Source organism: Pyxicephalus adspersus, chromosome Z (assembly GCF_032062135.1).
Source record: "Pyxicephalus adspersus chromosome Z, UCB_Pads_2.0, whole genome shotgun sequence".
In the NCBI taxonomy this organism is placed as follows: Eukaryota; Metazoa; Chordata; class Amphibia; order Anura; family Pyxicephalidae; genus Pyxicephalus; species Pyxicephalus adspersus.
The window spans coordinates 89,576,365-89,602,572 of NC_092871.1; the positions used below are offsets into that span (position 1 = coordinate 89,576,365).

At 43.6% G+C, this 26,208-nt stretch overlaps 3 protein-coding genes across 3 annotated transcripts in view; 1 reads left to right on the plus strand and 2 right to left on the minus strand.

Annotated features, from left to right (window-relative positions):
* NHSL2 (NHS like 2) overlaps positions 1-8,694 on the minus strand; it is a 68,507-nt gene extending 59,813 nt beyond the window's left edge. The window contains exon 1 of the mRNA XM_072430993.1: positions 8,005-8,694. Within this exon, the coding sequence (XP_072287094.1) occupies positions 8,005-8,518 (514 nt within the window). The 5' untranslated portion in view covers positions 8,519-8,694. The remainder of the gene's footprint in view (positions 1-8,004) is intronic.
* Positions 8,695-10,803: 2,109 nt separating this feature from the next.
* Positions 10,804-18,427, minus strand: RPS4X (ribosomal protein S4 X-linked). The gene is made up of 7 exons (XM_072429816.1): positions 18,380-18,427; positions 16,066-16,143; positions 15,537-15,717; positions 14,535-14,632; positions 13,626-13,797; positions 12,647-12,804; positions 10,804-10,953 (listed from the first exon to the last, which is right to left on the minus strand). The coding sequence occupies exons 1-7, from the start codon at positions 18,380-18,382 to the stop codon at positions 10,852-10,854; spliced, it is 792 nt and encodes a 263-aa protein (XP_072285917.1). The 5' UTR covers positions 18,383-18,427; the 3' UTR covers positions 10,804-10,851.
* Positions 18,428-21,695: 3,268 nt separating this feature from the next.
* BMP15 (bone morphogenetic protein 15) lies at positions 21,696-24,039 on the plus strand. Its single transcript, XM_072430301.1, has 2 exons — positions 21,696-22,150; positions 23,021-24,039. The coding sequence occupies exons 1-2, from the start codon at positions 21,838-21,840 to the stop codon at positions 23,821-23,823; spliced, it is 1,116 nt and encodes a 371-aa protein (XP_072286402.1). The 5' UTR covers positions 21,696-21,837; the 3' UTR covers positions 23,824-24,039.
* The last annotated feature ends 2,169 nt before the right edge of the window (positions 24,040-26,208 follow it).

A 26,208-nucleotide genomic window follows, 5' to 3' on the forward strand; every position in this document is an offset into this window, starting at 1 on the left:
ACCAAACATTTCATCTCTATGCAACACAATTATTTTATATAATGCATCTCCATCCCTGCCATTGTTCACAGCTTGCTGAGGTGACGCCACTGCTATGCTGGTGCTATAATCTGAATTATCAGAGACCTCCCAATCGTTATGTAACCATTTCCTCGTCATATTGCAATTACCGCAGATCTCAGAGAAATCACAATATAAACAGTCCAGTGTGCCAAGAACAATTATCACCGTCATTCGAATTCTCCACCCTGCACAGACGCATTTTATTCCCAGGATGGATTACAGTGGAGAATGGGTTCCAGCAGATTGCATGGAACATTCACACAACCCAGAAATGAACTGCAGAAAGCTACAGAGAACGCCTTTCACCTCTTTATTCACATGGAAGTTATATCTGCAGGATTTTCTGTGCATTTGCTATAGTTTTGCAGATGTGCATATGATTGCAGAGACTTTCCAGTGACTCTCATGTGACCAGTAACATGAACAATATGTTCTATGACATGTCTGTGCTCGGTCACATTCTCTGCTCTGTAGACGATTTCTGGCCCAGAGAATGGATGGGAACATCTGCTGGGGGAGGAAGAGCGTGTTCTTCTCTGGTGGTGGGGCGTTGTACATAGCTGGAGCCCCAATGTGGCCCTAGCATGTCGGGATAGATTTGTTACCCCATTAAGAAGACCTAAAGGGCTAAAGCAAAAGGTTGGTGGACCCCTGACCATCACACCTGCTATATGGTCATGAGTATATGGACCTCCTCCCAATGACGGGTTCAGGTGTCCCAGTGAGGGGTCCTGCTAATCCCCCATCATACAAAGACATTGTTTTTTGTTTTTTTTATCGAATCTTGCGATCCATGCTAAAACACACCCCATGTACGGTAAAAAAGTGTATGTGCAAACACACCACACAAAAAACGTGAACTGGGGTACTATTGTGATCCAGCCACCCAATTTCCCCAGACTCCTCGCAGCCAAGCTCCAGACGAGGGCTGGGTACTGAGTCCATCCAACTGAAGCTGAAATGGACCTACTAGCCCCTCCGGCCGAAGCCAGACGGGGTTCTTTTTTCTATGGGACCGCCTAAACAGTCCCAACAAATACTAAGCTGGGAGCTCTCCTGAAGAGACACTCCCAGTAAAGGAGAGTACCTGGCTGTTAGGCCAAAGTACCCCCCAAGACGTCAGGGCTAGCCCATAAGGGAATAGCACCCTCCATCAAAAAAGTGGCACACAAAGACCACACCAGTGACTGTGACAAACATAAAAAAACATTAAAAATAAATGTGCTCTGTGCATAACACACTGGGCTACAGTTTTAAAAATTGCCCATCTGCACTAGCTGCGGCTAATGCAGAAAAAGGCGAAGTGCCAAATCAGTATATTAGTGACGTGACAGTGCACACTTAAAAATCAGTTGGTTCCCGGGCCCAGTGATTTAAAGGTGCCCCTGGATCGCCACTCCAGGGGTACGACACTGAAGCGAGATTCAGACCGCTCGTCAGACCGATTGGTAAGACCAAGCTTTCCCTGCACCAACCAGCGGGTCAGTCAAACCTGTGGGAGCTCCTTATCAGGGCAGGCCCCATGCCTTCTGCGGGGGAGGAAACCGGAAGAATTAGCATAGGGCGGCCCCTTACAGAGCAAAACCAACAGGCAGACCGTCCGTAACAGAGGTACTTGCACACTGCATTCTTGCCAGGACTACAGCGCCATCCACCCTGAGCACTGGAAGGATTGGGTACTACACTTGATCTTAGCCAAAAGGCAGAGAAGCCTTTGACATTGACAAAGACATTGTAGTCACTTGTGTCTTCCAGCCTTGTCAAGGTGGAGAAATTTGGTGTGGAGGAACTCTAGTGTCCTGCACAGAGCCCTGACATCAACCCTACTGAACACCTTTGGGGTGAATTGGTATGGTGAGCCAGCTCTTCTCACCTAACATCAGTACCTGACCACACCAATAGGGGGCAAATCCCCATCATCAGTACCTGACCTCACCAATAGGGGGCAAATCCCCACCATCAGTACCTGACCTCACCAATAGGGGGCAAATCCCCACCATCAGTACCTGACCTCACCAATAGGGGGCAAATCCCCACCGTCAGTACCTGACCTCACCAATAGGGGGTAAATCCCCACCGTCAGTACCTGACCTCACCAATAGGGGGTAAATCCCCACCGTCAGTACCTGACCTCACCCATAGGGGGCATCAGATATCCCCCATACTCTTGTGGGAGCCTTCCAAGAACTGTGGAGACTATTGAACCTATAAAGTGGAATTTTTTTTTCCAATTGGCTCATATAGGTCAGGTGGCACAAACATTTGCCATATAGAGTTTGAACAGATCTACCAATAATGTTATGAATGAGTAAAAAATGCAGCAAATTGTCAAAGAAGCTTCTTCTGACTTCTAATGCTCAATGTTAGATTATTTATTTTTTTATTAATAATGCAACTGTAAGTGACAGTTACACTAATATTAGATGGCTTTGTAGATACAAACTTCACCCTGAAGGTGGCAGTATTCACCTGTAAGGTGACAGCTTCATGTTTGTCAATGGGGCCTACAGCCTGCATGGTGTCACAATGCTGACACACACAGCTGATAGTGATTGTGGTCCAGTTTGTAGACCGAGCACAGCACAGAGGAGAGTCTGACAGACAAAATGGCGTAAATACAATCCCAACCGCCCCATGGGAAATCCGAGGCATAAACAGACAGAGCAATCTATTGTTCCGGCTGTATGATTGGAGCAGGTGTGCACTATGACATACAGAGTCTTACATCAGGAGCTGGACAACATTTTATATCTGATTAACAAGGAATTATGGGTGCACCCCGCATTCTCCCACACCTGCCCGGACATACATAATGTTTTACATACATCATATCTCAGCAAAACAACTTTTCCGAATCTAACCAAAAATAGAAAGTCTGGCCGGACGATGTAATTGTAACATAAAATGAGGTAATGTGATTTTATTACAGCCGCGCATTGCATTCCTTTCTGGCAATATATAAACACCGGCCACTTTATTAGGTAAACTTGCTTGTTAGCCCAAATATCTCATCAGCCAATCACACGGCAGCAATACATGTTCAGGACGAGCTGTTGGAGTTCAAACTGAGTATCAGAATGGCCCGAAGCCTTGAACATGGCATGGTTGAACGTGACATGGCAGGATTTCAGGATCTGCTGAGATTTTCACCCGCAACCATCTCCGGGGTTTATAGGGAAAATACCCAGTGAGGGGCAGTTCTCTGGGTGAAAATGCCTTGTGCATGCCACAGGTCAGAGTGGAATGCCCAGACTGGTTCCATATGATAGAAAGGCAACAAGAACTCAAATTACCCCTTGTTACCCCCAAGGTCTGCAGAGGAGATCTCTAAATGTACAGCATATGAATTATGGCTTCCAGGATCACATGAATACAATGAAGCTGGAAAAGGGGAAACAACACAAGAAGCCAATCAGGTGTCTAGTAGTGGAGACAGAAAGAGCACCTCACCAGTCCTCTGCTCCTCTTCACTATTACAGGCTGGGGGCAGGGAGGTGACCTGGGGTATTGCAGAAGTGCCGTGCTGGAATAAATCTCAGTACTAGCTGAACAGTAATTTTGGTAAGCCAAACAGATCCCATGTATGAATTTAATCATTACACTCAGTTGTGATGAGAATTGCCCATTTAAGGTGCAGTACTTCCTTTTTGCCACTAGATGGCAGTATGCATATCACTAGATGGCAATATGATTCAACCCTCTGAGCCCAGGAGAAGCAGCTCAGTACTCAGCTCGGCTCTCTCCTCCAAATGGATCGGCTTCTTGTACTGCTTTTCCCTTTCCTAGTCAGATTTTCAGCAGATTGATATTGTCATATTCGGCTACTTACACCGATTGCATTAAACAAATTTTGTGTTATTGAAGGCAGAGCTGAATTTTTAATCTGCTTTAAATTCCCTTTGCTGGAGATTTGAGTGTCACAAATTGAGGCCACAACAACAATAATAATCCCCACCTTGATGTATGAAAACCTTCCAAAGCCCCCATGCCCCATTCCAGACCCGGCCCATCAGACATAAAGTTCTCTGAACACATTGGGGGATGCATGGGGCGGCCCTGCGACTACACAACACAAGTTGTTGTATTAATATTTATCACATAATGATAGAAAAACATTCTCTGTACAGATCTCCAAACTTATATCTATGGAACAATCAGCCCCAATGTCCCCTCCTAGTCCCCAATGCTTTGTGTAAATCACCCCCTCCTCCATAGGAAAGTCCTCACCCCTTGTGCCACATGCGGCCATGCAATCCACATACCTCAGAACATCTGCACAGCCCTGCAACATCTGCAACACCCAAGTCATGCTTTGTGCTGGGGAAAGTGTTCTGTCCCAGAGAGGGAGGGGAAACAATCTGGGGCTGGAACTTCTCCCTGCTTATCCCCAAACTCAATCCAGACCCCCTTAAATAAATCTGCCCTCCAGCCTTCCCTTAATTAAATCTGCCCTCCGGACTCCCCTTAAATAAATCTGCCCTCCGGCCTCCCCTTAAATAAATCTGCCCTCCGGCCTCCCCTTAAATAAATCTGCCCTCCGGCCTCCCCTTAAATAAATCTGCCCTCCAGCCTTCCCTTAATTAAATCTGCCCTCCAGCCTCCCCTTGAATAAATCTGCCCTCCAGCCTTCCATTTATTAAGTCTGATTTACAGTCTCCCCTTCATTGGTCTGCACCTCCAGCCTTCAGTTAAATAAATCTGCCCTCCCCTTTATTAAATCTGCCCTCCAGCCTTCCCTTAAATAAATCTGCCTTCCAGCCTTCCCTTAAATAAATCTGCCCTCCAGCCTCCCCTTTATAAATCTTCCCTCCAGCCTTCCCTTAAATAAATCTGGCCTCCCCTTTAATAAATCTCCCTCCAGCCTCCCCTTTATAAATCTGCCCTCCAGCCTTCCCTTTATAAATCTGCCCTCCCCTTTATTGAATCTACCCCCCAGCCTCCCCTTTATTAAATCTGCCCTCCGGCCTCCCCTTTAATATATCTGCCCTCCAGCCTCCCCTTTAATGAACCTGCCCTTTGGTCTCCCCTTTAATAAATCTACCCCCCAGCCACCCATTCAATAAATTTGCCCTCCAGCCCCTTTATATTAAATCTGTGTTACAATCTTCCCTTCAATAAATTTGCCCTCAAGCCTGCCCTTCAATAAATCTGCCCTGCTGCTTCCTTTTTATTAAATCTGCTCTCCAGCCTTCCCTTCCATCGTGCACAGCTGTACCAGTTCCTCTCCTAGAATGAAATTTCTTCCTCTGAGAGCTTCTCATACGGTACATTAGAAACTGCAGCAAGTCAAATAAAGCCCGCCTCCTTTCCTGGCTGGAGGATGTCCAGCATCATCTTGCCCCTCCCTCCTGGCATTCCCTGGGTCCGCCCCTTTCACACAGTTCTTTCAATCATGGAGGTTTACAATCACATGTGGGTTGACCTGCATACAAATACAAGCTAGCTAGGAGTGTATATATTAAGTTATGAAGGCCTTCTGATATTTGCATAACTCCTCCCACTGCTTGAACCCTGCTGGCCCCACCCATCGCCAATAACATGCTTGTCTTGTATAGAGAAGAACAGAGACCCAATGATAATATCCCTGACCTTGCTGAATGAACCCAGCAGGGGGCATCCTATCCAGCACACCTGGAAATATTAGATGGCAGCAGAGGACAGAAATATTTAGATTTCACTCATCAGAAATAAAAAACATATAGCATGTCCCACAAATCCAGCACCCAGGGGTGCTTTATTTTTTAAGGTGACAATATTTCCATCCAGTCCAATGAGATTGTAAAATGAGAGTCACGTGGCTGAAACAAAGATGTTGTCCTGCTAACAAAGTTTAGTAAATGGAGCTCATAGTATTACAATCTCTTCAGCTTCTCTGCCCTCTAGTGGCCATTATTAACATTTCATTTTTACCCAGTGTAGTTTATATGTAATGTATAGGTCACTGGGAATGGAAGGCGCATAGCGCCGCCTGGTGGAAAAACTGAGAATGACACCCCCTTCCTAATAAACCAATGTAACTGTCCATTTGCTCATATCTATCTCATAACATTCAAGTATTTCAAGTAACCTCAAAATAAATATCTATATTTCAGTATCTACATTCAACCACCTAAATATTTTTGATTGTTTTGTGATTTTGAACTGCTGCTGATTTTCCCAGCTGATTGTGCTCTGAGCTATTAGAGCGACTGCAACACAGCGCCAAAAGCCTAATCATTATTATTAAACAGGATTTATATGGTGCCAATATATAATAAAAGCCCAGATACTTCCAATATATTTTTTTTCAATGCAAGAAGTGTGTGCCTGAATTTGTCTAATATCAGGCTTTTGTGGTGCTTGTATAGCAGAGCTGAGAATGCAAGTGGGAGAAGCAGCATAAAGAGCCAATAAGGTGCGCTGCAGAGATCATGTGCCTACAGCAGGAGAGATCAGAGTGACAGAAAGATGAACAGACTGCTGCTTCTCTTTTTACTTTCCAGTCACAGGCTGGGGGAGGGATGAGACCTTTTGTGATCCCATGATTTGTTGAAGCAAAAACCAAAAAGCAGATGAAAACAGTGGGGTATTTATATTGGAGTCCTCTTCTTCCTGGATGGGTATTTTGACCCATTAGGGTTTATGATTGAGAGTGTGGGAATGCAAGCTTTGCTGTTCTGGAGATCCCACAGATGTCTTCAGTGCAGTTTTCTGACGTGGACAGGATTTATTTATCCATTGCAGTTCCCTGGAGACTCACAAACTTTGCCCTTCCCAGAATTTTCCAACGTAAAAACAACCACAACTTTTCTACTGCTAAATTCCCTAACAAATTATGGGAAGTTTTACCAGCCAAGGGATTTGCATTTGTGTCTCTCCAGTCATGAGATTTGCACAACTCTGCAAGGCAGCAGATCTGAGCAAGTGACCTGACTTTCCTATACTGCAGCTAGGCAATACATGTTGGTCTCCACCCCACCCCCAGCCTGTGATTGGACAGTTAGGCAGCAGCAGAATACTGACACACTCACCCTCTACTCTCTTTTTCTGCCAGTTTGCTCCTTATTGACCTATTTGCATGGAGAACACATGATTGGTTGCTAGTGTGGCCCCTTCCTATTCCAGTCTGCTATTCAGGTGGCTAAAATGGTCAGATTCAGGTTTTTATGTTGCCTGCCTAAAGCATCCTAGACAATGAAGATCAATAGGAGAGTCTATGCAGGTGAGTCAAGTTTGGTGAAGACCCTTTTCTGTTCCCCCATGACTGTTCCCCGGGGTACAAAGCCATCTCCATAAAGACATGGGGGCACCAGTTTGGTGTGGAGGAACTCCAGTGTCCTGCACAGAGCCCTGACCCCAACCCTACTGAACACCTTTGTGATGAATTGGAATGGTGGGCCAGGTCTTGTCATCCATCATCAATGCCCTCACCATTGGGCAAATCCCCAACATCAGTACCTGACCACCAGGGGGGCAAATCGGACACCCTCCAAAATTATGTGGCGAGCCTTCCAAAAAGAGTGGAGACTTTGACCCCACAAAGTGGCCTAGGTTTTGCCAATTGGCACATATAGGTCAGATGGCACAAACTTTGAGCATATAAAGTTTGAAAGGATCTGCCAGTTTTGTAATGGCTTTGCCAATCAGCACCTGACCTGACCAATGGAGGCAAATCCCACAAGCACCCTCCAAAGTCTTATAGGAAGCTTTGCAAGAACAATGAAGGATTAAATGAAGACAACTCCATGTTATGGTCCGTTGAGGTTGGGACTTCTCCATATACATGGCTATGGTTGGAATGGGATGCCCAACAATCTTCAGATCTAGCAACAACTATGCAGTAGGAGGACACTGAAATACAGAAAATGAATGGGAGGCTCACACAATTTTGGGTTGTCACTGGAACACCAATAACTAAACGTATATAATTGAACTTTTAGAAAAATAAAGGTCATGATCTACCTATGGCCATTGGCGGCTTCTGTCCTGGTGTCCATCGTTGAGTTCTCCTGCAGAGCTCCCAGTACACGTCTCCTGTTCTCTGATGAAGCGAGATGATCCGATTCTGCATTGACTTCATTTGGTCCTCCAATTCTTCGAAGAGTGACAGAGACAAACGACTTAAATCTGACATTTGAAGGATTAACGTGATCAGGTAACGTACACAAATATCCTTCAATTCGTCAACCTTGATGGAGCTCCCTGGTAAGAAGGTCAGGGCTTCAATTGGGACAAGGAATCCTTTCCAGGCTTGGTTAGGATAAACCATATCACAGCCACAAGGTTGGCCGTATCTGGTGAGGGTTCGCGTGTTTCCATGATGGTCGCCTTGACTTGGCATCAACTGGTTTCCAAAGTCTTTTTGCGGGTCGGGTCTGTCAGCCCCAGCAATATGGGGGTCAATGAACACCTGTACACAACGCTGTGCATTTCCCCAGGGGGATTGCGGTTTGATCGATCGCTTGTAGAAAGGCATCAGGTGCTCGATGACGACTCAAAATATAAAAGCCATCATAATCAGTCAACGGAAACCCATGCTAGGTTATTCGTCATTTAAACGTATCAGGCCGGGAGTTCCATGTCTGGCAATAGGAAATAAAATTCTGCTTCTGTCATCCAGATTTCCCTCTCGTCTTCTTCTCAGGGTTGCAACAAGTAATCGAAACATCGGACTGAAAGTTTCTTCCTCAAGGAAAGGGCTGGGAAGAGGTGGAATCGCTGAATCTCAGTAATGAAACTGTTGATTTCCCCAATGGACATGAACTCCACCTTCTGGATTTTCCACTAACCCGTTCAAACCCGGAGAAAGCTTGCATTGTTTCCTTCCACTGTACGGAGCCAGAGTGATGTATTGTACTGATAGGTCTGTGGTGATTATAGGCGTATTGCTGAGACACGTTATTTATTATGATACAACAGCGCTGTACATTAAATAAGGGTTGCAAATGACAAAGTGTTACAGGAGGAGGAGATGCCCTGAAGAGCTTACAATCTAGGAGTTCCATTGGATACTTTAATTTGCAGTTACAATTTCATGGGTGGGGGGGGGGATTTGGTAGTTGTCTTTTCCTTAGTCCATGACCTCAAAATATACCTCGTCATATTTGCTACACCAGGTATACAATTTAAAGGGCAACAATATAAGTACATTACTCACACAACCCCAAAGTACACAATTCCCTTTAGCTTCTTATACCCAATATATCATGCAGCTGACTACCTGCTCAGCGATTATTGCGTGGCATTTCTCAATGAAGGAAACTCCTAGATTGTAAGCTCTTCAGGGCAGAGTGCTAGCCTCCTGTGTCAGTTATTTGCAACCCCTATTTATTGTACAGCGCTGCATATGTTGGTGCTATATAAATCCTGATTAATTAATGTGTTGAAACAGCAGCTTGGATTCTTCATTGTAAATCAACAATATATTTGATTATAAATACATATATAAGTACAATGTGTGCTCCTAAAGAGAACCTGGTAAAGCAAACCCTAAGGGCATTCATCTGCAGAATAAAAATACAATCGCTGGCACTTAGTGCTGTAGCCACCATATGGATCCTGACACATGCTTGTATAAGAAAATGGCACAATGGTGTATAGAATATTTTTTCTCTTGCAGGAGAGTACTATTAGTATTTCATAGGCCAATGTAAGAAACCACAGAGCACTATAGGGAAGCAGAAGCAAACATCTTAGAGTGTAAGCTCCTCTGGCCAGGGTCCTCACCACCTCCTCCCATTGTTTGTATCAGTTTGTCATTTGCTACTCCTATTTAATGTAGAGCGCTGCAGAACAATTGTTTGATAAAGCCAAGCAGGTTCAGGAGCCTCTTCCAAAGATGGGCTTTATGCAATACAGTTGGTCTCATCTACATTTGTGATTGGAGTAGTCACAACCTCTTCCAATGCTCAGCACCCACAACTCTATTGGAATCGATTTCCTCAGCCCATTAGCCAAGCTTTTAGCTTCTAGATTGTCAACAAGTCTTCATTGGTTTCCGATGCCACCATTCTATATACCCAGCCTAATATATACTACCCCCACCTTAGATTGTAAGCTTTGTTGAGCAGGGTCCCTTTCTCCTGTCATTGGTTGTAATGCATACCCTACGCAGTTGTGTAATAGGTCGGTGCTGTGTAAAGGTAAATGGGTGCACAGTTGAAGTACAGAAGGTCCATTTATTTAAAAGAATGTATTTAGCCCATTCATTTGTATGTATGTATCAGGCCATTCATTTCTCTCAAATAGTTTTAAAACCAAAAATCTTTGCATGGTAAACTGCCAATGTTCCTGCAGATGGGCATGTCCAACCTACCTATACTCAGCAGCATTGGTCCCTTTCCAAATACCCATCCTATCACTTACTAAACTGTATTTATATAGCACCAACATATTACACAGCGCTGTACATTAAATAGGGGTTGCAAATGACAAGATTCAGACATTGAGACAGGAGGGGAGGACCCTGCCCCGAAGAGCTTACAATCACAAGTGGAGGACCATGTGACCTGTTCTCTGATAATGAAGTTTTGTCAATGTGGCCGATAGTGCCAACTGTGGAAATGGGAAGCAGCAGCAAATGAGAGCCGATTATTAAGGAAAGTGGGGGTTCCAGAATCTCTACACAATGTTTGCAGTGATGGCTGCAACAGATCTCACTATAATAATTCCATTAGAAAATGATTTGGTGATCTGACCTTTCCCACCAGCAGATAGATCACCTATGACAAATACAAGACAAAGCAGTCCATACACAACATATCCGGAATAGATTTTTTATTTGTTAAAGGAAAAGGATTTTGGAAAGGTTTAAACACTGGTCTGCTTAGCTGCCAGTCTCTTGTCTCTCTCCTCGGCGATGGTAAGACGAATACCCTTTCCACGTGGCAAGGAAATCCATGGCTTGTTGCCCTGCAAGTATAAATAAAGTGTTAGAATGTAGCCTTGTGGAGACATGATTACCATTTCACCAACATAAGGAGATCTGCATGATTATTCATGACTTCCTCACTCATAACCTCTTCACACGCACGGATACAAGACTTCTCTAGAGCTGCCCCCGGTCTCTGGAATAGTCTCCTCATCCTACTTTCTGCTCATTTAAAAGAGCCCTCAAAACCCATTTTTTCCCAAATTTGCCTACCCGTCTTCTGTCTTTTGAAACCCTCACTACTTCCCACCATTCCATATCCCCCTCCTATTGTGCATTACTTCCCCCACCTCCTAGATTGTAAGCCCTTTGGGGCTGGGTCCTCTCTTCCTCCTGTGTCACTGTCTGCAACGCCTTTTATTGTACAGCACTGCGTACCATGTCGGCACTATATACTGTTTATTAATAAAAAATAATAAAGTCAAGTAATTTCATAAATCATGCATCAGAATTTACTGATCCACATCAAGAACAGCAAGTGATAAGCAGCACGTGAGCTCAGACAGTTCTGCTGCATTTATTTCCAGCAAAAGTACCGAGAAACTTGACATTGCCCCGACTTCCTCTGCTCACCCCCCAGCAGTTTGGGATAGTGGTGAATTGCACCGATGGGTGGGGGAATAGAATAAGCTGCTTGAACTAACGTCTCATGTGAACTTCGATGAAGTTCTTGAGGACCGAGGTCAGCAGGAGGTCAACTGACACAACAAACGTAAAAAAAAAAAAAAGAAAAAAACACTGCTAACATTTTAAATCGTGTCAACAAATTCTCACCGAGTAGTCCGAAATCTTCACTTTGTGCGTGATGCAAAGTCAAAGTTGACTTTAATCACTGCAGCACAGAATATGAGTAATCTGACCCACCCAGCTGATCGCTGCCAGTATCAATCTGATAGAAAAACATTTCTAAACGAAGCAAAGCATAACAAATACTACAGCACGCTGAACACAGAAGGAGAGCCCAGGATTCGGCCAACGCAATGACTTCATTTACGGGCTATGCTGTACACACCTAACCTATTCAGTGTATGAAGTTACAGTAACCCATGACTGCCAACAGATGTTCCATGGGAGGAAGACTACCAGATGATAAAGTGCACCTGTCACTACCTAAAATATGCTGAACCTGCAGATCTACAAGAACCGCACATATCATTCAGATATTTCCAAGTCTTGCATTACACTGAATATATATTGCTTAGTTTAAAAAAGTCAGCACCTTTGTCCAGGTTACTATAATTAAAGCATGAGTAGGAGGAAAACATATTGCTCAAATTGTAAAGTTAGCAAACCACCCTTCCTTACAGCACACCAAAACAATCCCAGACATTTCCCCCCCAAAAATGGCCAGAACGATTTGGGATCTGTGTGGTGCAGCCTCTTGTTTGCAGGATAATAGGAAACCCCAAAGCTGCATGAAGCAGGTCATAATACAGACAGGATTAAGTCAACTGCACCATTCTGAATCACTCTGAAAAGTACCTGCAGCTCAAAATCCATCAACACACGTTACAGGTGCTTGGACATTGGGTTGGTAGCTCAGGGTGTATGGAATGTTGCGCCTGCCCTATACAACAAGCCAGCTAATTCATTCAAAAAACATTCTTAGTAATAGATCCCACAAGTATTTTGCATTTAGAAATAAAGACATGCAATAGAACAAGGATCACTTACCTTGCCGATGACGAAAATGTTGGAAAGCCTGGTGGCAAAGCTGTTGCCATTGGCATCCTTGACATGGACCACATCAAATGATCCTGGGTGTCTCTCCCTGTTGGTGATGACACCAATACGACCCAAGTTGGCACCTCCAGTCACCATGCAGAGGTTACCTAGACAGAAGGTTGGCGGTTAATATGTAACAGAAGCACCATGGTATTCCATAGCAGAAAAGAGTTTAAACTATAAACCTTTCACTGCCTAAAACACTCAATCAGGCATTTTAGTTTAGGTGCAGTCATGCCAAGGCACCAATGGTGCCAACCAAACCCAAAAACACTCCTAGATTTATTCTGCAAACCCTCATGTTCCTTTGGTTTAGTAACACAGACACTAAATATTATTACTAAGTATTTATATAGCGCTGACATATTACACAGCGCTGTACACAAAGACCAGTCATGTGACAAGCTGGCCCACACAGGAGCTCACAATCTATTGTCCCTACAATAGTTATATGTCAAATACAGTCGAAGGTCAATTTTGGGGGAGGAAACCCACACAAACACAGGGAGACCCTGCAAACTCCATGCAGATAGAGCCCTGGCTGAGATTCCAACCATGAGATCCAGCACTGCAAAGGCCGGAGAGTGCTAACCACTGAGCCACAGTGCTTCCCGTTGCCCCATATAAATTTAGTAGATAGTCAAACATCTTCGTATTGCTAGTAGTCATATGACAACAATGCTTTTCCCAGCAGGGCCAGGTTTGCAGGTTGGTGGCACCAAGTTATGCTTTGTGCTTTCCAGACTGCAGAAGCCAGGGGATTTGGGGGAAATAAGCTGCAATTGATCACAACCTCTCTGCCTGTACAACCAGAAATGAGGAGGGACTAAGCAGAAAGTCACATTGTCCATTTCTAAACTAAGCCGAGTAAAAGCCACTATGGCATTGCATCGGTTTGAAAAGATTGATGTTTAAGGAGCCCACTTACCAGTATCAAACTTGATGAAGTCGGTAATCTTGCCAGTTTCCAGGTCAATCTGAACGGTATCGTTGACCTTGATCAATGGATCAGGATAGCGAATTGTGCGAGCATCATGGGTCACCAGATGAGGGATTCCTTTTGTTCCAACCCAAGTTTTCCTCACTTTGCACAGTTTGTACTAAGGAGATAAAATGTAACACAGTCTACAAACTTTCCAGCAACAATATAACTGTCACACTTACTACAAATCCCCACACCAGACGATGTACTGATTCACCTATTCCATCTATACTTATAAGGGGCCGACTAACATTCGGGATGGACAACATGGAGATCTGCACCACTTTGTAATCAGCATGTGGTAGATATGGGGCAGTCAAATTCGGAAACGCTTCCCCTATAAACAACCTGAAGGTATCCCAGGATAAGATGAATACTCAACTTGGATTTCAGCATTTTGTAGCATGTACATAGGCAGCAGCCTGACTATTAAAGGCCACCTAAAACTAAGTTTTTTATTTTATTTAAATGGGTAGACAACACAAAGTACAAAATTCCTTTTTTTTTTTTTTTTTTTTTTTTTTTAAATGCAACACTGATATTAAGCATGCACAGGAGCCTTTTCTTTCATGGGGGAAGAAAAATGCAGATCTCATGCATGCACAGAGATAGAGTGCCTTTCTCACCCCCAGCTACATCATCCGATATCACGCCTGCAGCGCAAGAACGGGTGATGTACAAAGGAGGGCGAAGGCTAAAGAAGATGGCAGTGCCTAACACAGAACTTGATTGAGGACAGGTCCATCACAATCAAGGTAGGGACTACAAGTTACCCAGACAATACCCTGTGCACCCCGTGAACAAAGCTGCTCTGTAGAACAGTACACACTTTGCTACACAACCTCAGATGTTTACCTTGGACTCCTCGGCTGTGATTCTGTGCACAGCGAATCGACCCTTGGTATCGTACACCAGACGGAAGTATTCACCAGTTTTTTCAATGCCGATGACATCTGTGAATGTTAGATTGTTGTACATTAGTCACAAAATTCACAACCAGCAGATTTAATGAACAGTAAAGAGAAAATTGAAGTAGAAAAGAATTGTACTGGTGCGAGTGTATGGGGTGGTTGTGTCATTTAACAAGTAGACCTGGTATTACGCAGAACAAAATTTCACCACAATCCAAGCACATCAGCAATGCCCCAGGGTAAGAGTAACCCTATTCCTGCAAGTTGGCAGTCATCACAATCCGCATGAAACAGTTTACACAAAATCAGTACACTGCGCACTGCATCCAGGAAATATGAACACCTACACTTAACATACCCCAATGGTGCCACATGGAGTGCCAAACACATGGTGGTACAAGGCAATGAGACATAAGCAGCAAGTTGCACTTGAACTGTTGCGACCCTGACTTTTCTGACATATTTACCAGAAATTGGCTGCTCTGCATCTTCAACAACAATGGGCATCAAAGGAGCAGCATAATTGAAATGAAGTCATCATTGCAGAGCTCTCAAACAGGATTTGGAGCAAGAATGTATTTAGAGCAAATACTTAGTGCAAAGACAAATTTAGAGGCTGGATTAGTTGTGAGTTTGAGACTGGGAAGAAGATACAGAACAGCCAATTGGTTTCTGCTGTGGGTACTAAAAGAAAGAGCACAGAACTGCATTGCTTCACCAGTGTTCTCTTTGGACCCTTTTAGCTGGGTGCACCGGCCCGCACTTTTCATTAACCACCGGGCGGTTTTTAGATGATTATGGGTTGGGCCACAATAGAGGGGTTAACACCCACCCAGCTTTCTGGGGAGAATACTGCTTTATCATCACTGTCCAACCTACAGCCTGTGAGAGGTGATGTGATCTGTCTTTAAACCTAATCTAGTTCTGAAGAGGACCGGTCACTCACCCATGAATCCAGCTGGGTATGTAATATCTGTGCGGACCTTGCCGTCAATCTTAATGAAACGCTGCATGCAGATCTTCTTCACCTCGTCCCCGGTCAGAGCATACTTCAGCCTGTTTCTCAGAAAGATGATGAGAGGCAGACATTCTCTAAGCTTGTGGGGACCTGTGGACGGACGCGGAGCCTAAAAGACGAAAAGCCGGGTCACATGAGCAACGCCATACCATGGTGAAGATTCTAAGAGTGTTACATTTTCACAAACCTTTCTATACAATATTACTACACAACATTTATATGGCCAACCCTTTTACGCTGTGCAAGGTCCAAAGTCATACATTCCAAATATCCTATAGCCAAGAAGTCCTTAAGCACTTCCCGTTATGGGGACATGGGGGTTATCCTGCCAACCCCAACTAAAGATTGCCAGAATCTGCACCATCATATGGCGTCATCACCATCATACAGGAAGTGGAAGAATAGAACAAATGACTAGACCCATGACCCCCTACAAATAAACCCATCAGATACTCACAAAGACACCGGTCAGCTTGTCCAGCATCCAGTGCTTGGGAGCTGCAACGCGCTTCAAGTGTTTCTTGGGTCCACGAGCCTGAGAGAAAAAACAAAACACAGATGTTAAAAACACAAATCAATCGTTCTGTACACATCCCTAAACACCATTCTGCTACCACCAACACCAATCAGTTTGGGTTTGTTCAAAGATAATGGCCAACTGGCTTCTGATGTGACTGAAACCAACAACAAACTTGGATCAGAGTTACTCCGTTTCAGCTCCTGTATCTCTGCATCTGTACAATATATCAAGGCAATGATCTACCTCCTTCTAAGAAAAAATCCCATACACTTTTATGTAACAAATCGGGAACAATTGCAATTTTCCATTGAGATTTCCCTCACAAAAAAACCTTGATTGGTGTCCCCAGAAGTTTGTTATTATTCCTTTTCCAGCAACAGCTGCAGAATTGTTCCACAATCAGCAAGAAAGAGTGCAAAAGACGAGATTTATGTAGATTGCTGCTTAAAGCCAAACTAAACCAAAAAAAAAAATATTAATGACACTTATCTTTAATGCCTCAGGTCCCTCGATGGCGCTGGTCCTTCCCGCGTTGTCCTGGAATTCCCCTTCCTCATGGCGCTAAGGAAGAACCGGGTGCTGCCATCTTCCCGGGTCTCGCACTGCGTAGGTGTTGAGATGTGGTGACATAGAACTGTAATAGGGGAAAATAGAGCCAATTCCACTATGCTTGCGTAGGATCGGCGTCTCTTTCTCTTACCAGATAAAATGCCCCTTCTGCGCATGTCCGAGATTAGGGCATACTCAGAAGGAGCCAGGGAGACTGAATGGGGAGCGCGGATACCTGCGTCACATCCCCGGAGGCTCTGCTTTCCCATTCAGACTTAAGGCTGACGTGTTAACCTTTATGAAATAAAAAATGAATACCATTTTCCCTTTACATGAAGGGTTGCTTCCCCTTTAATGTAAATGGAACATGTTGAGTTCAGGTACACTTTAAAGAGGAAGTAAACCCAAAAATCGGGAGGTTTCTTCCATCGGGTCCCGCATTGTCCAGGTATCCGTCTTCGGCCCGGCCTGCAATCTTCTCTCTGTTCTTACTACATCACCCAACACAGGCACGAGATCGAGTGACGTAGATGGGAAAAAAACTTGCCGATCTCCCTGTGTATCCATGAGATCAGCGATTAATTTCTTTTTTGCATAAGGGCTCCTTCTGCGTATACTTGAAATGCTTGGCATGCGCAGAAGAAGCAGCCAGGAGCCTCCGGGGATGGGTGACATAGGTACCCCAGTGGCTCTGCGCTCCCATTCATTCTAGGAGATCGAGAATTAGGGGGCGGTGTTGCAATATTTATTTATTTTTTAACACAAACAGAATGTTTACCTTACATAAAAGTGTTGTCCACCCTTCTATGTAAAGTGAAAACTTTCAGTTCAGGTACGCTTTAAAAACCCTGTAGTCTCTCCCAACTCCCCGCCAGGGCTCAGGACTTACCTAGCTCCCAGGACCGGGCTCCGCCATTGCTTACTTCGGGTGCCTGCGCAGGGCAGCACCATTGACTTCTATTGGGCTGTACCATACAGACGCCAGAGGTAAACAATCACCGGACAGATTCCGGGATCATGGCAAGGACTTAAGAGGGGGATGGAGAGTTAGGGAGAAGATAGAGGGGGACTTAGAAACAAAACTTTTGGATACAGAGGCATTTACATGAGATTTTTCCTGCCCCCTTCCCCCCAGGCAGATTCCCCCTATACAACCATGTAATATAATAAAGCAATGACAAGGGGGATTCATAGCTCCGTATAGAGATTTGCCCTGGAGAGCAGAAAGTAAAGGAAAATTTTCCAATGGGGACAACAATGGGGTTTTAACCCTTTCCTACACCATGTGCCAACACATCACTTTAATGTAGAGACCAATTAGAAATGATGATTATTGGCCATTATTATTATTATTATTAGACACACGTGCAGCAAAATCCATGTATCTGGCATGGCGATAGACACAGATTATAAAGTACAGCGGAACATTACTATCACCATGTTCAGGGATAAAAAAGGCCTCGGTATAGAAGCCAATGGCCACCCCTCTGCCCCAGCCAGCTCAGCCCATCACCCGGAGACACCTCTGCCCTTCCAAGCCCAGGCCTAGGGTCCCCATCCGCTACATCAAAGGACAATAAAGGCCGGATACACATAAGTGGAGTCCGTACTACATCTCTGCACTGTCGGTAGCCACAAACAGACCGCCATCACAGAGGATGAAGCCGGATTAGAGTCGTAGACAAACATAGCAAGCTCTCACCATGGCCGCGTCTGCAACAGAAAGGACCTTTCGCTTCCGGGACAGGAGGGATAAATGTTCCGTACGGGCGGCAAGAGAGAAGAAACTTCCGGGAGCTGCAAATGCTGCAGAGACACCTACTGGTCGGAGGAGTCATTTGTGCCACACGTGTATTATTTAAATACAGCGTATATACCTTATTATTATAATTTTTTATTATTTTAAAATTATTTTATCGTCCCTTTTTACTTTTATTGATAAAATTTCTTTCTATATATATACATAAACGATTTTGGAGCTGCAAAAAGGCTCATTTGCATCTTCCTGCTTAATGACATTATCCCTATTTAATATACAGCGCTTCGTAATATGTTAGCGCTATATAAATCCCGTTTATTATTATTAATATTAATAATAATAATAATAATAATCGTGCTTTGCAATAAGGCAGTCTATTTAAAATGCATTGCACGTTAACCAAGCTGGACCTGCCCTAAAGCAGAGCCTAAATGTAAATGCTGCAATATGCAATAACTGTGTTGACTTATTTTGTTGGGGTGTTATATAGGCACCATAGGTTTCTACCTACACTTTAATTTTATATAATAAACTAACTGAATGACAATTAGTTTGCTTTGTGTACTTTGTATCGTTGCAAAAAGTTTCTGTTTTTATTCGGATGCTTGTGTTTTACCTTTTTTTCATCTTCTTTTACATCCCATAGCTGCTGATCTTCTGCAGACTCATTCCAGCCATTTCATATCTACATGCACTCCAGTGATGGCTGCATGGCATTTCCTAGGCTTTGGTATATGATGGGGACAACAGCAAAAAGTGCTTGTGTAATGTGTGATGAAACAGTCACTTGTGGACTCGATTATGAAGATTATTTGAGAGGGTGACAACGCAAAAGCAGCATTATGAAGCAAGAACAGAGCGTTGTCACCCTACGACAGGAAGTGCCTCCATTACCAGAGATTTGTTTTTTTATGCAGACATAACTGTAGCAGAATCAGACAATCACTACACAGATATATTGCAGCGTTGTCACTCTCAGCAAGCCTCAGTCACCTCATACAGAGGCAGCTCATTACACGGGATGATTGCTTTATTTCTCAGTATAGAATCTGGCTCTGGACCTCCATCATTGATTTAGGCAACAAGAAGTGATGGAGAAACTGACAGCTGAATCTGTTGCTTAAATGGAAATACATTTTACAGTTTATTGTCAACAAGAAAATATGAAAAATGACTTTATTGTGTTATTTAAAAATATAAATTTGTTTGTGTTTAATGTATTTAAACTTCATGCTTACCCATCCTGCCCCCAGTGCTTCCCTTTTCCCTCTCCCTTCCCCCTACTTTTCCCTGAAGTTTTCAGGTTGGTCACATGGTACCGAGGGTCACCCTCTTCATTGGATCTTCTCTGCAGGTCCTGTGACCACACCCCTCCTTAGGGGGCTGGGTCATGACACCCTGAACTCACAGTATGTCCTCAGTCTCCTGCGTTGATTGGTATCTTGCAATATTCCACATTGAACACAGACGACACCTAGTGGCGAAATAGAACTACTGCAGAAGACAGGAAAATTACAGCTCAGATGACATCAGATGCTGATGACAATGACAACTTTTCTCTGTTATTTTTCATATTTTATGCAGTGGATCTGACGTAAATAAAACATATGAATGTACAATTCTGTGCAATTAGGCATCATGGCAAAAGCTGTGCTTGTGGAATTGAATAACAAGGATGGTTTGTACCTTTTCTTGCTACATGTACAAAGTGTAGCAACAAAAAAGTGATTGATTTACTGATTTTGGATTCCTTGTAGTGAGTTGTGTTAAGCTACGTACACACTTTAAATTTTTCTCGCCCGATAATCGGCTCAGGACCTATATCGAGGGAGAATCTGGCGTGTGTACAGCCTGCGTCGTTCATCATCCGTGGATCCGTCCTGGCGGATCCATGGACGATGAACGTCGAGCGATCCTAATGCAAGGGAAGGGGGAGAGTGCACAGCAGGGTGCCGCTCCATCCATCCCCCCCCCCCCCCCCTGCATAGAGCAGAACTGTGCTGTATGTAAAACACTCGTTCATGCATTGTGCAGTTGTTATCGTTGGAAGGGATCGTCGTGAACGATCCTTTCCAACAACTATAATTGCAAGTGTGTATGCGGCTTTAATGCATGTATTTCTCAATAGGAACACATGCGACATGCATAGGAACATTGCGTATGCGATTTATTCCTAATGGCACCTCAAATCCATGTGCAGGGAGCTGGTCCATAACACCTGCACTCACAGCAATTGCAAATGCAGCACAACATGCGGCAACACGCTGCGGTGCATTGCCGTGTGTTGCACTTTTAACAGGACGCACAAATTTTGTGCCTAGAGTGTAAGCTCTTCAGGGCAGGGTCCTCTCCTCCTTCTGTGTCACTGTCTGTATACATCTGTCATCTGCAACCCCTATTTAATGTACAGTGTGTAATATGTTATATAAATAACGCCTGTTACTGCTAAATAAATCCTGTTTATTATTAATAATAATAATAATAATAATAGTAATAATAATAATAGTGAATGAGCTGCACTAATGCAATGCAAACGTTGTTGCAAATATGCAGAGCCGATCAATAGTGATATCTGGGCTCCATTATCTCCATTTTCAAATTCACAAATGCGTATCATGCTGGAGTAAAACTGCACAGGGCCCGTCATATTATGTTGCAGTAGCGCATTTCAAAATGCACAAATTATTATGTCTTGTTGCACCTCACATGTCCTTGTGCACTGTCATAGATTATGAATAATTAATAGATGCCAATGCATTTCCAAAAACCAAGCCACCTATTTTGCTGGCCATTTGTGGTGTATTGGAAGCCCGTCCATAATGAAAGGACCTCTTATTAATATTATTGAACAGGATTTATATAGCACCAACATATTATGCAGCGCTGTACATTAAATAGGGGTTGCAAATAACAGACAGATACAGACAGTGACACAGGTGGAGCAGAGGACCCTGCCCTGAAGAGCTTACAATCTAGGATAAGAATTCGGAGAGGTTCTGCCAGGCATGAAGAGGTTAAGCCAGTGGCTCCTTTAAGGTCTCCATCAGAACTGTAATTGAATATAAACCTTCTCAGCCCTTCCTGTTGTCTCTTCACTTTCCATATTGTATCTGTTGCTTTAAGAAATAGTTACATTGTCTTCAGTTTCTTTCATGAATTGTTACATTTGCACTCAGCAGAATATTAAAGATTCAGATTACTGGTCACATCCTGATTTCTGATTATAACACTCCTCCCATTTTTAAGTAATGGCCGCACCTGCAGGAGGAAATGTTGATGCTACCACCAAGGTTTCTCACTGCCTTTCCATGGCTGTGCTGAATCCTGCACCTTATATGCCCCTCCATGAATCTTCCTTCTAGTGGACTTTGCCTTATGGGACCTCCTGACCCTCTGGCACCATGTTTCCAGGGTCTCCTTGGAATTTATTGTTTCTTTGGTTATTGGTCGGCTGCCTGCCTGCCGCCGAAGGGAGGAACAAGTTGGGTGCGTTGGTGAGGTGCGACGCTTTGCCCCTGATTAAGACGCTGCTGGACCACGGGCCTCCAAAGCCTGACGCGGTGGCAAAACACAACCTGAGCTTACAACACTTGCATTTCATGCTGATGCTGTATCGCCGATCGGCGGATGGCGATGGAAGGCCCAAGGTGGGCAAATTGGTTGGAAATGCGGTGAGGCTGGTGAGACCCTTCCATCAAATGTCTATTGTTATGGGTAAGACGTCGAGCTTTGATATCCATTCTGTGTATGTACAAAGGGGCAGAATTTATTGAACGTGGGGCAAATTTGAGTCATTGCCAATGGCAACCAATTGGACTTCACTTGAAATTGGGATGCTGTCAGAAATGGCTTCTCTTCTGCTATGCCAACTTGTATGTCGTAGCCCATAGCAACCAAAAATCACTTCCCTATAGTCAGACAAAATTGATTCTGATGGTTCACAATGCTTTATTGAGCTTACAACTAACCAATGATATCAGCTTTTAAAGTTTCTATCTACCTGCACTTTATATATATATCATCTCAAATTAACCAACAGAATCCGCCTTGATAAAATTTGCTTAGTCTGAACTGGATTAGTTGCTACTGGTTACCATAGTTTGCTCTTGCATATTCCTTGACGCAGTCAACTCGGGCATATGCTATGATCATCTGGTGCCGTGACCATAGGTGGCTGTAATGCTGCATGATCCAATATGGGGGGAAATCTGGATGATGCTACATCCTAGCTGGGGGCCATGGGGTCTGTCCACAACAAGATTTGCCTAAACAGGGTCACCAGGAATTAAATCATAAAAGGAGCAAAGCTAATTCCTTTTTATGGCATTACAATAGGAAAGCACCTAAAGGTTTTAATGGCTGAGTTTGCATATACATTTGCCCATTGAGTATGGCAATAGCATAGGCTCACATCTCCATAAACAAGTGATGTGATTGGAAAATGTTCACTTCAGAATATTTGTGACCCAAAAACTTTATTGTGTTGTTTTTCTACAAAGTTCCATGGGTAAGCTCCAAAACTGTATATTCTGTATTCTTTACTAATTAAAGTGAATCTAAAGCAAAATCTTGTTTCCTTCCCAGAAGGACCTTGGTGGATACAAGACTTGACGTTCAACCTTCACACTATGAAAGCAGAAGAACTTAAAAAAGCAGCATTGATGCACCCTAGAGCGCTCCATTTCAAAGAAAAGTACTATTCATGTAAGATGGATCTCATTCCCAACATCTCCTCCAAAACGAGAGTTCCCAGAGGAATGCACAAGTGGGTCGAGACAGACCTCACGTCCCATGTTAAACCACTGGTTGCACATCCCAACCAAGTTGTGCACATTAGGATGTCATGTAGGCATACTAGGAAACACCCATTAATTTTGTTGGCTGTTTCCCCAAATCACATTCCCTTCTTGTTAATATCTTTCAATTACAAAGGTCACAGCCAATCCAAAGAGCACATGGTCACGTTTCCTTCAGGCGAGAATAAGTCCATCGAGCTGGTAAGGAAACCACGTCGAGCGGAGACCGTAAAAATTGAGCTTCCAAAGATTCCCAAATCAAGTAGACAGTCCAGGAATCGTTGCTTGCTGCATCCTTTCTGGGTCAGCTTCCACCAGCTAGGATGGGATCATTGGATTATTGCTCCTCATAGGTACAACCCTGGCTTCTGTAAAGGGGATTGCCCCCAAGTCCTCCATTCTGGCTACAATTCCCCCAACCATGCCATTATTCAGAACTTCATCAGTCAAGTGGTTGATGGGAATGTCCCACCTCCTTCTTGTGTCCCATACTCCTACGATCCCATTAGTGTTCTTATGATTGAGCCAGGTGGCAATATTCTATATAAGGAATATGAAAATATGATGGCCGAGACTTGTACCTGCCGATAGAATTAAAGGAGGCCTCCATGCATGGGAAATGTTTTTGAAAGACAAACTGTTAAGCACTTTAAAAAATCACTTTAATATTCTTGGGGAAAAAAAAGATTTATGAGTAAATATGTGTGTGATATAAACTTATAGATGTGAGCGAAAAGCAATTCGTCCTTGAAGTCATGTAACCCATTCTGCGCCTACCCCAAATTTAAAATAAACCTTATTTTTTCACTTTTTGTAATTTAATGATTAGATTTCCATACCTGAAATGGACAAAGCCGTAGTTCCTGACAGTATTTGCCGTGCAAGGTATAATTGTAGCATGTTATCAGGGGTTATTCTTCGCTGTATGCTCAAAGTTTGTGAGTCCTCACCAAAACCATTAACTTGTTGGGTATTCCATTCCAAAAATATGAGCAAAATATAAATCATAATATTGCCCCACCCCCATTTGTGGTTATAACACCCTCCATTCTTCTGGGAAGGCTTTCCTCGTGAACTTTCAGGGTGGATATAGGACTTTGTGCCCATTGGTGAGGTGCTGAGACCTGACTCACCATACCAATTCACCCCAAAGGTGTAACATCCGACTATAAGTCCTACATGAGCTTGTTGACCACATTCTCCTTCTTCTACGAAGGGTTTCTTCAAGATTTCGGAGTGTCGGTGGAAATTTGTGCCTATTAAGCCAAAAGAGCATCTTTGAAATTGGTTATTGTTACCTTATTAAAAATATGCCATACAGTGGAAGCTTTGAAGACACTTACCCATCACACCCAGGACTGCCATCAGAAATGTATGGGACCCCATAAATATACTTCCCTTCCCCATGTCTAAAAGTTCCAAATGTCAAATATGGGGCCCCCATACAAATTTACCTTTGTCCCCCCACTGATGGCAGCTCTGATCACACCTATATGAGTTGTTGGACAACCCATTCCATTAATAAAGTGTTGTCCCCCATTGTGGCTTTAGTATCCTCAACTCTTCTGGGAAAGCGTCTCACAAGATTTCCACACCAATGGCTTCATTTGTAAATTATTCCACCATTAATTTGTCTGAATTTTGCTATGAAGTTGTCCTATCTCTCTAGATCAGGGGTGTCAAACTCCAATACACAGAGGGCCAAATAAAAACTTAGACAAAGTCGCGGGCCAACCTTGAAATTTAATTGAGAAAATATTGGGGAAATATTTCCTTCTCATTAGATATAAAACCTTTTCATATGGAACAGAGAGGTTTTAACATTCAATCTGGAACAAACTTGTAATAGAGAAACAGGCATAAAACATTTATTTTTATCTTTCTCTATTTGTAGCCCTCTGAGTTGAATGTCAATAGTAACCTTTGTGCTCAGACTAACAATAATAATAACAATATTCTGAATGAAAATCCAACCAAGTCCATGCCTTGGGGTAGCAAGGAAAAGCTGAGGCGGAGTGCTGGAAATGCCAGATGTGGCCAATGTGGAGCTAAATCTTATGAGTGGCCCTCCGCTGGAACTCACTCTCCATTGAAATATCGCCGCTACTAAAATCCTGGCATTACTTGCATCTATAAAACAGTCCAATGCGGGGCCACACATAGGCAGAGGGCCCGCTTGTCTCTAGACCTGTATACAGTGATGCCGGGAATTGTAGTAGCGGCGCTATTTATTGCAGCGGTGGGCCAGATGCAGTTCATATTTAGGGTTCCTTTGGGGGCCAGATACGGCTCCCATTCCCATTAAAAAAATATTCCCATTAAAAATAATTACTCGTTCTGCCATCTAGTGGCCAATCGCAAAAGTACACCACTGTCACAATAGAAATGCTCTGTGTAAGCGAAAATTATAAACGAATCTAGAATTGACAGGGGAATAATTTATAAATAGAGCCTCCAAATTCACATAAGACTCCTCTTTCTGGGGCTGGTCAGTCCTCCTCCATGCAGAAAGCAGCATTGCTGGGATAATAATGCCAGGGCCCCAATGATCTGCATTTCCACAATGTGCTCCACCTTTCTTGTCTTGTGAACATGAGTCATTCTGGACTTTTGACTAAAAGAAGTACTGCATAAGGCAGCTTTAGGAAGGATTAGAATATTGCAGCATGTGCTGCATTTTTTGACCTGGGGGTTCTATGTGAAGAATGACAATTTTAACCCAGAGTTATTTTTTTCCATAAAGAGTTTTTTAAGTGTGTCTGGTTCTTTATTAGCATATGACAAGCAAATGGGGTGATTATGAAGTGGGGCCCCAAATGCACAGCATTCTATGTCTCTGCCATTTTGTCTCTTGGGCCCTGAAGAAGGTGGGGGTGTTGAGCAATTGCCCCAACCCAAAAACCTGCACAGGACTCAGCTAGCCTTATTTATGACAACTCTTCAAGACTGGAGAAGATCCACTATCATGGAAGTCAT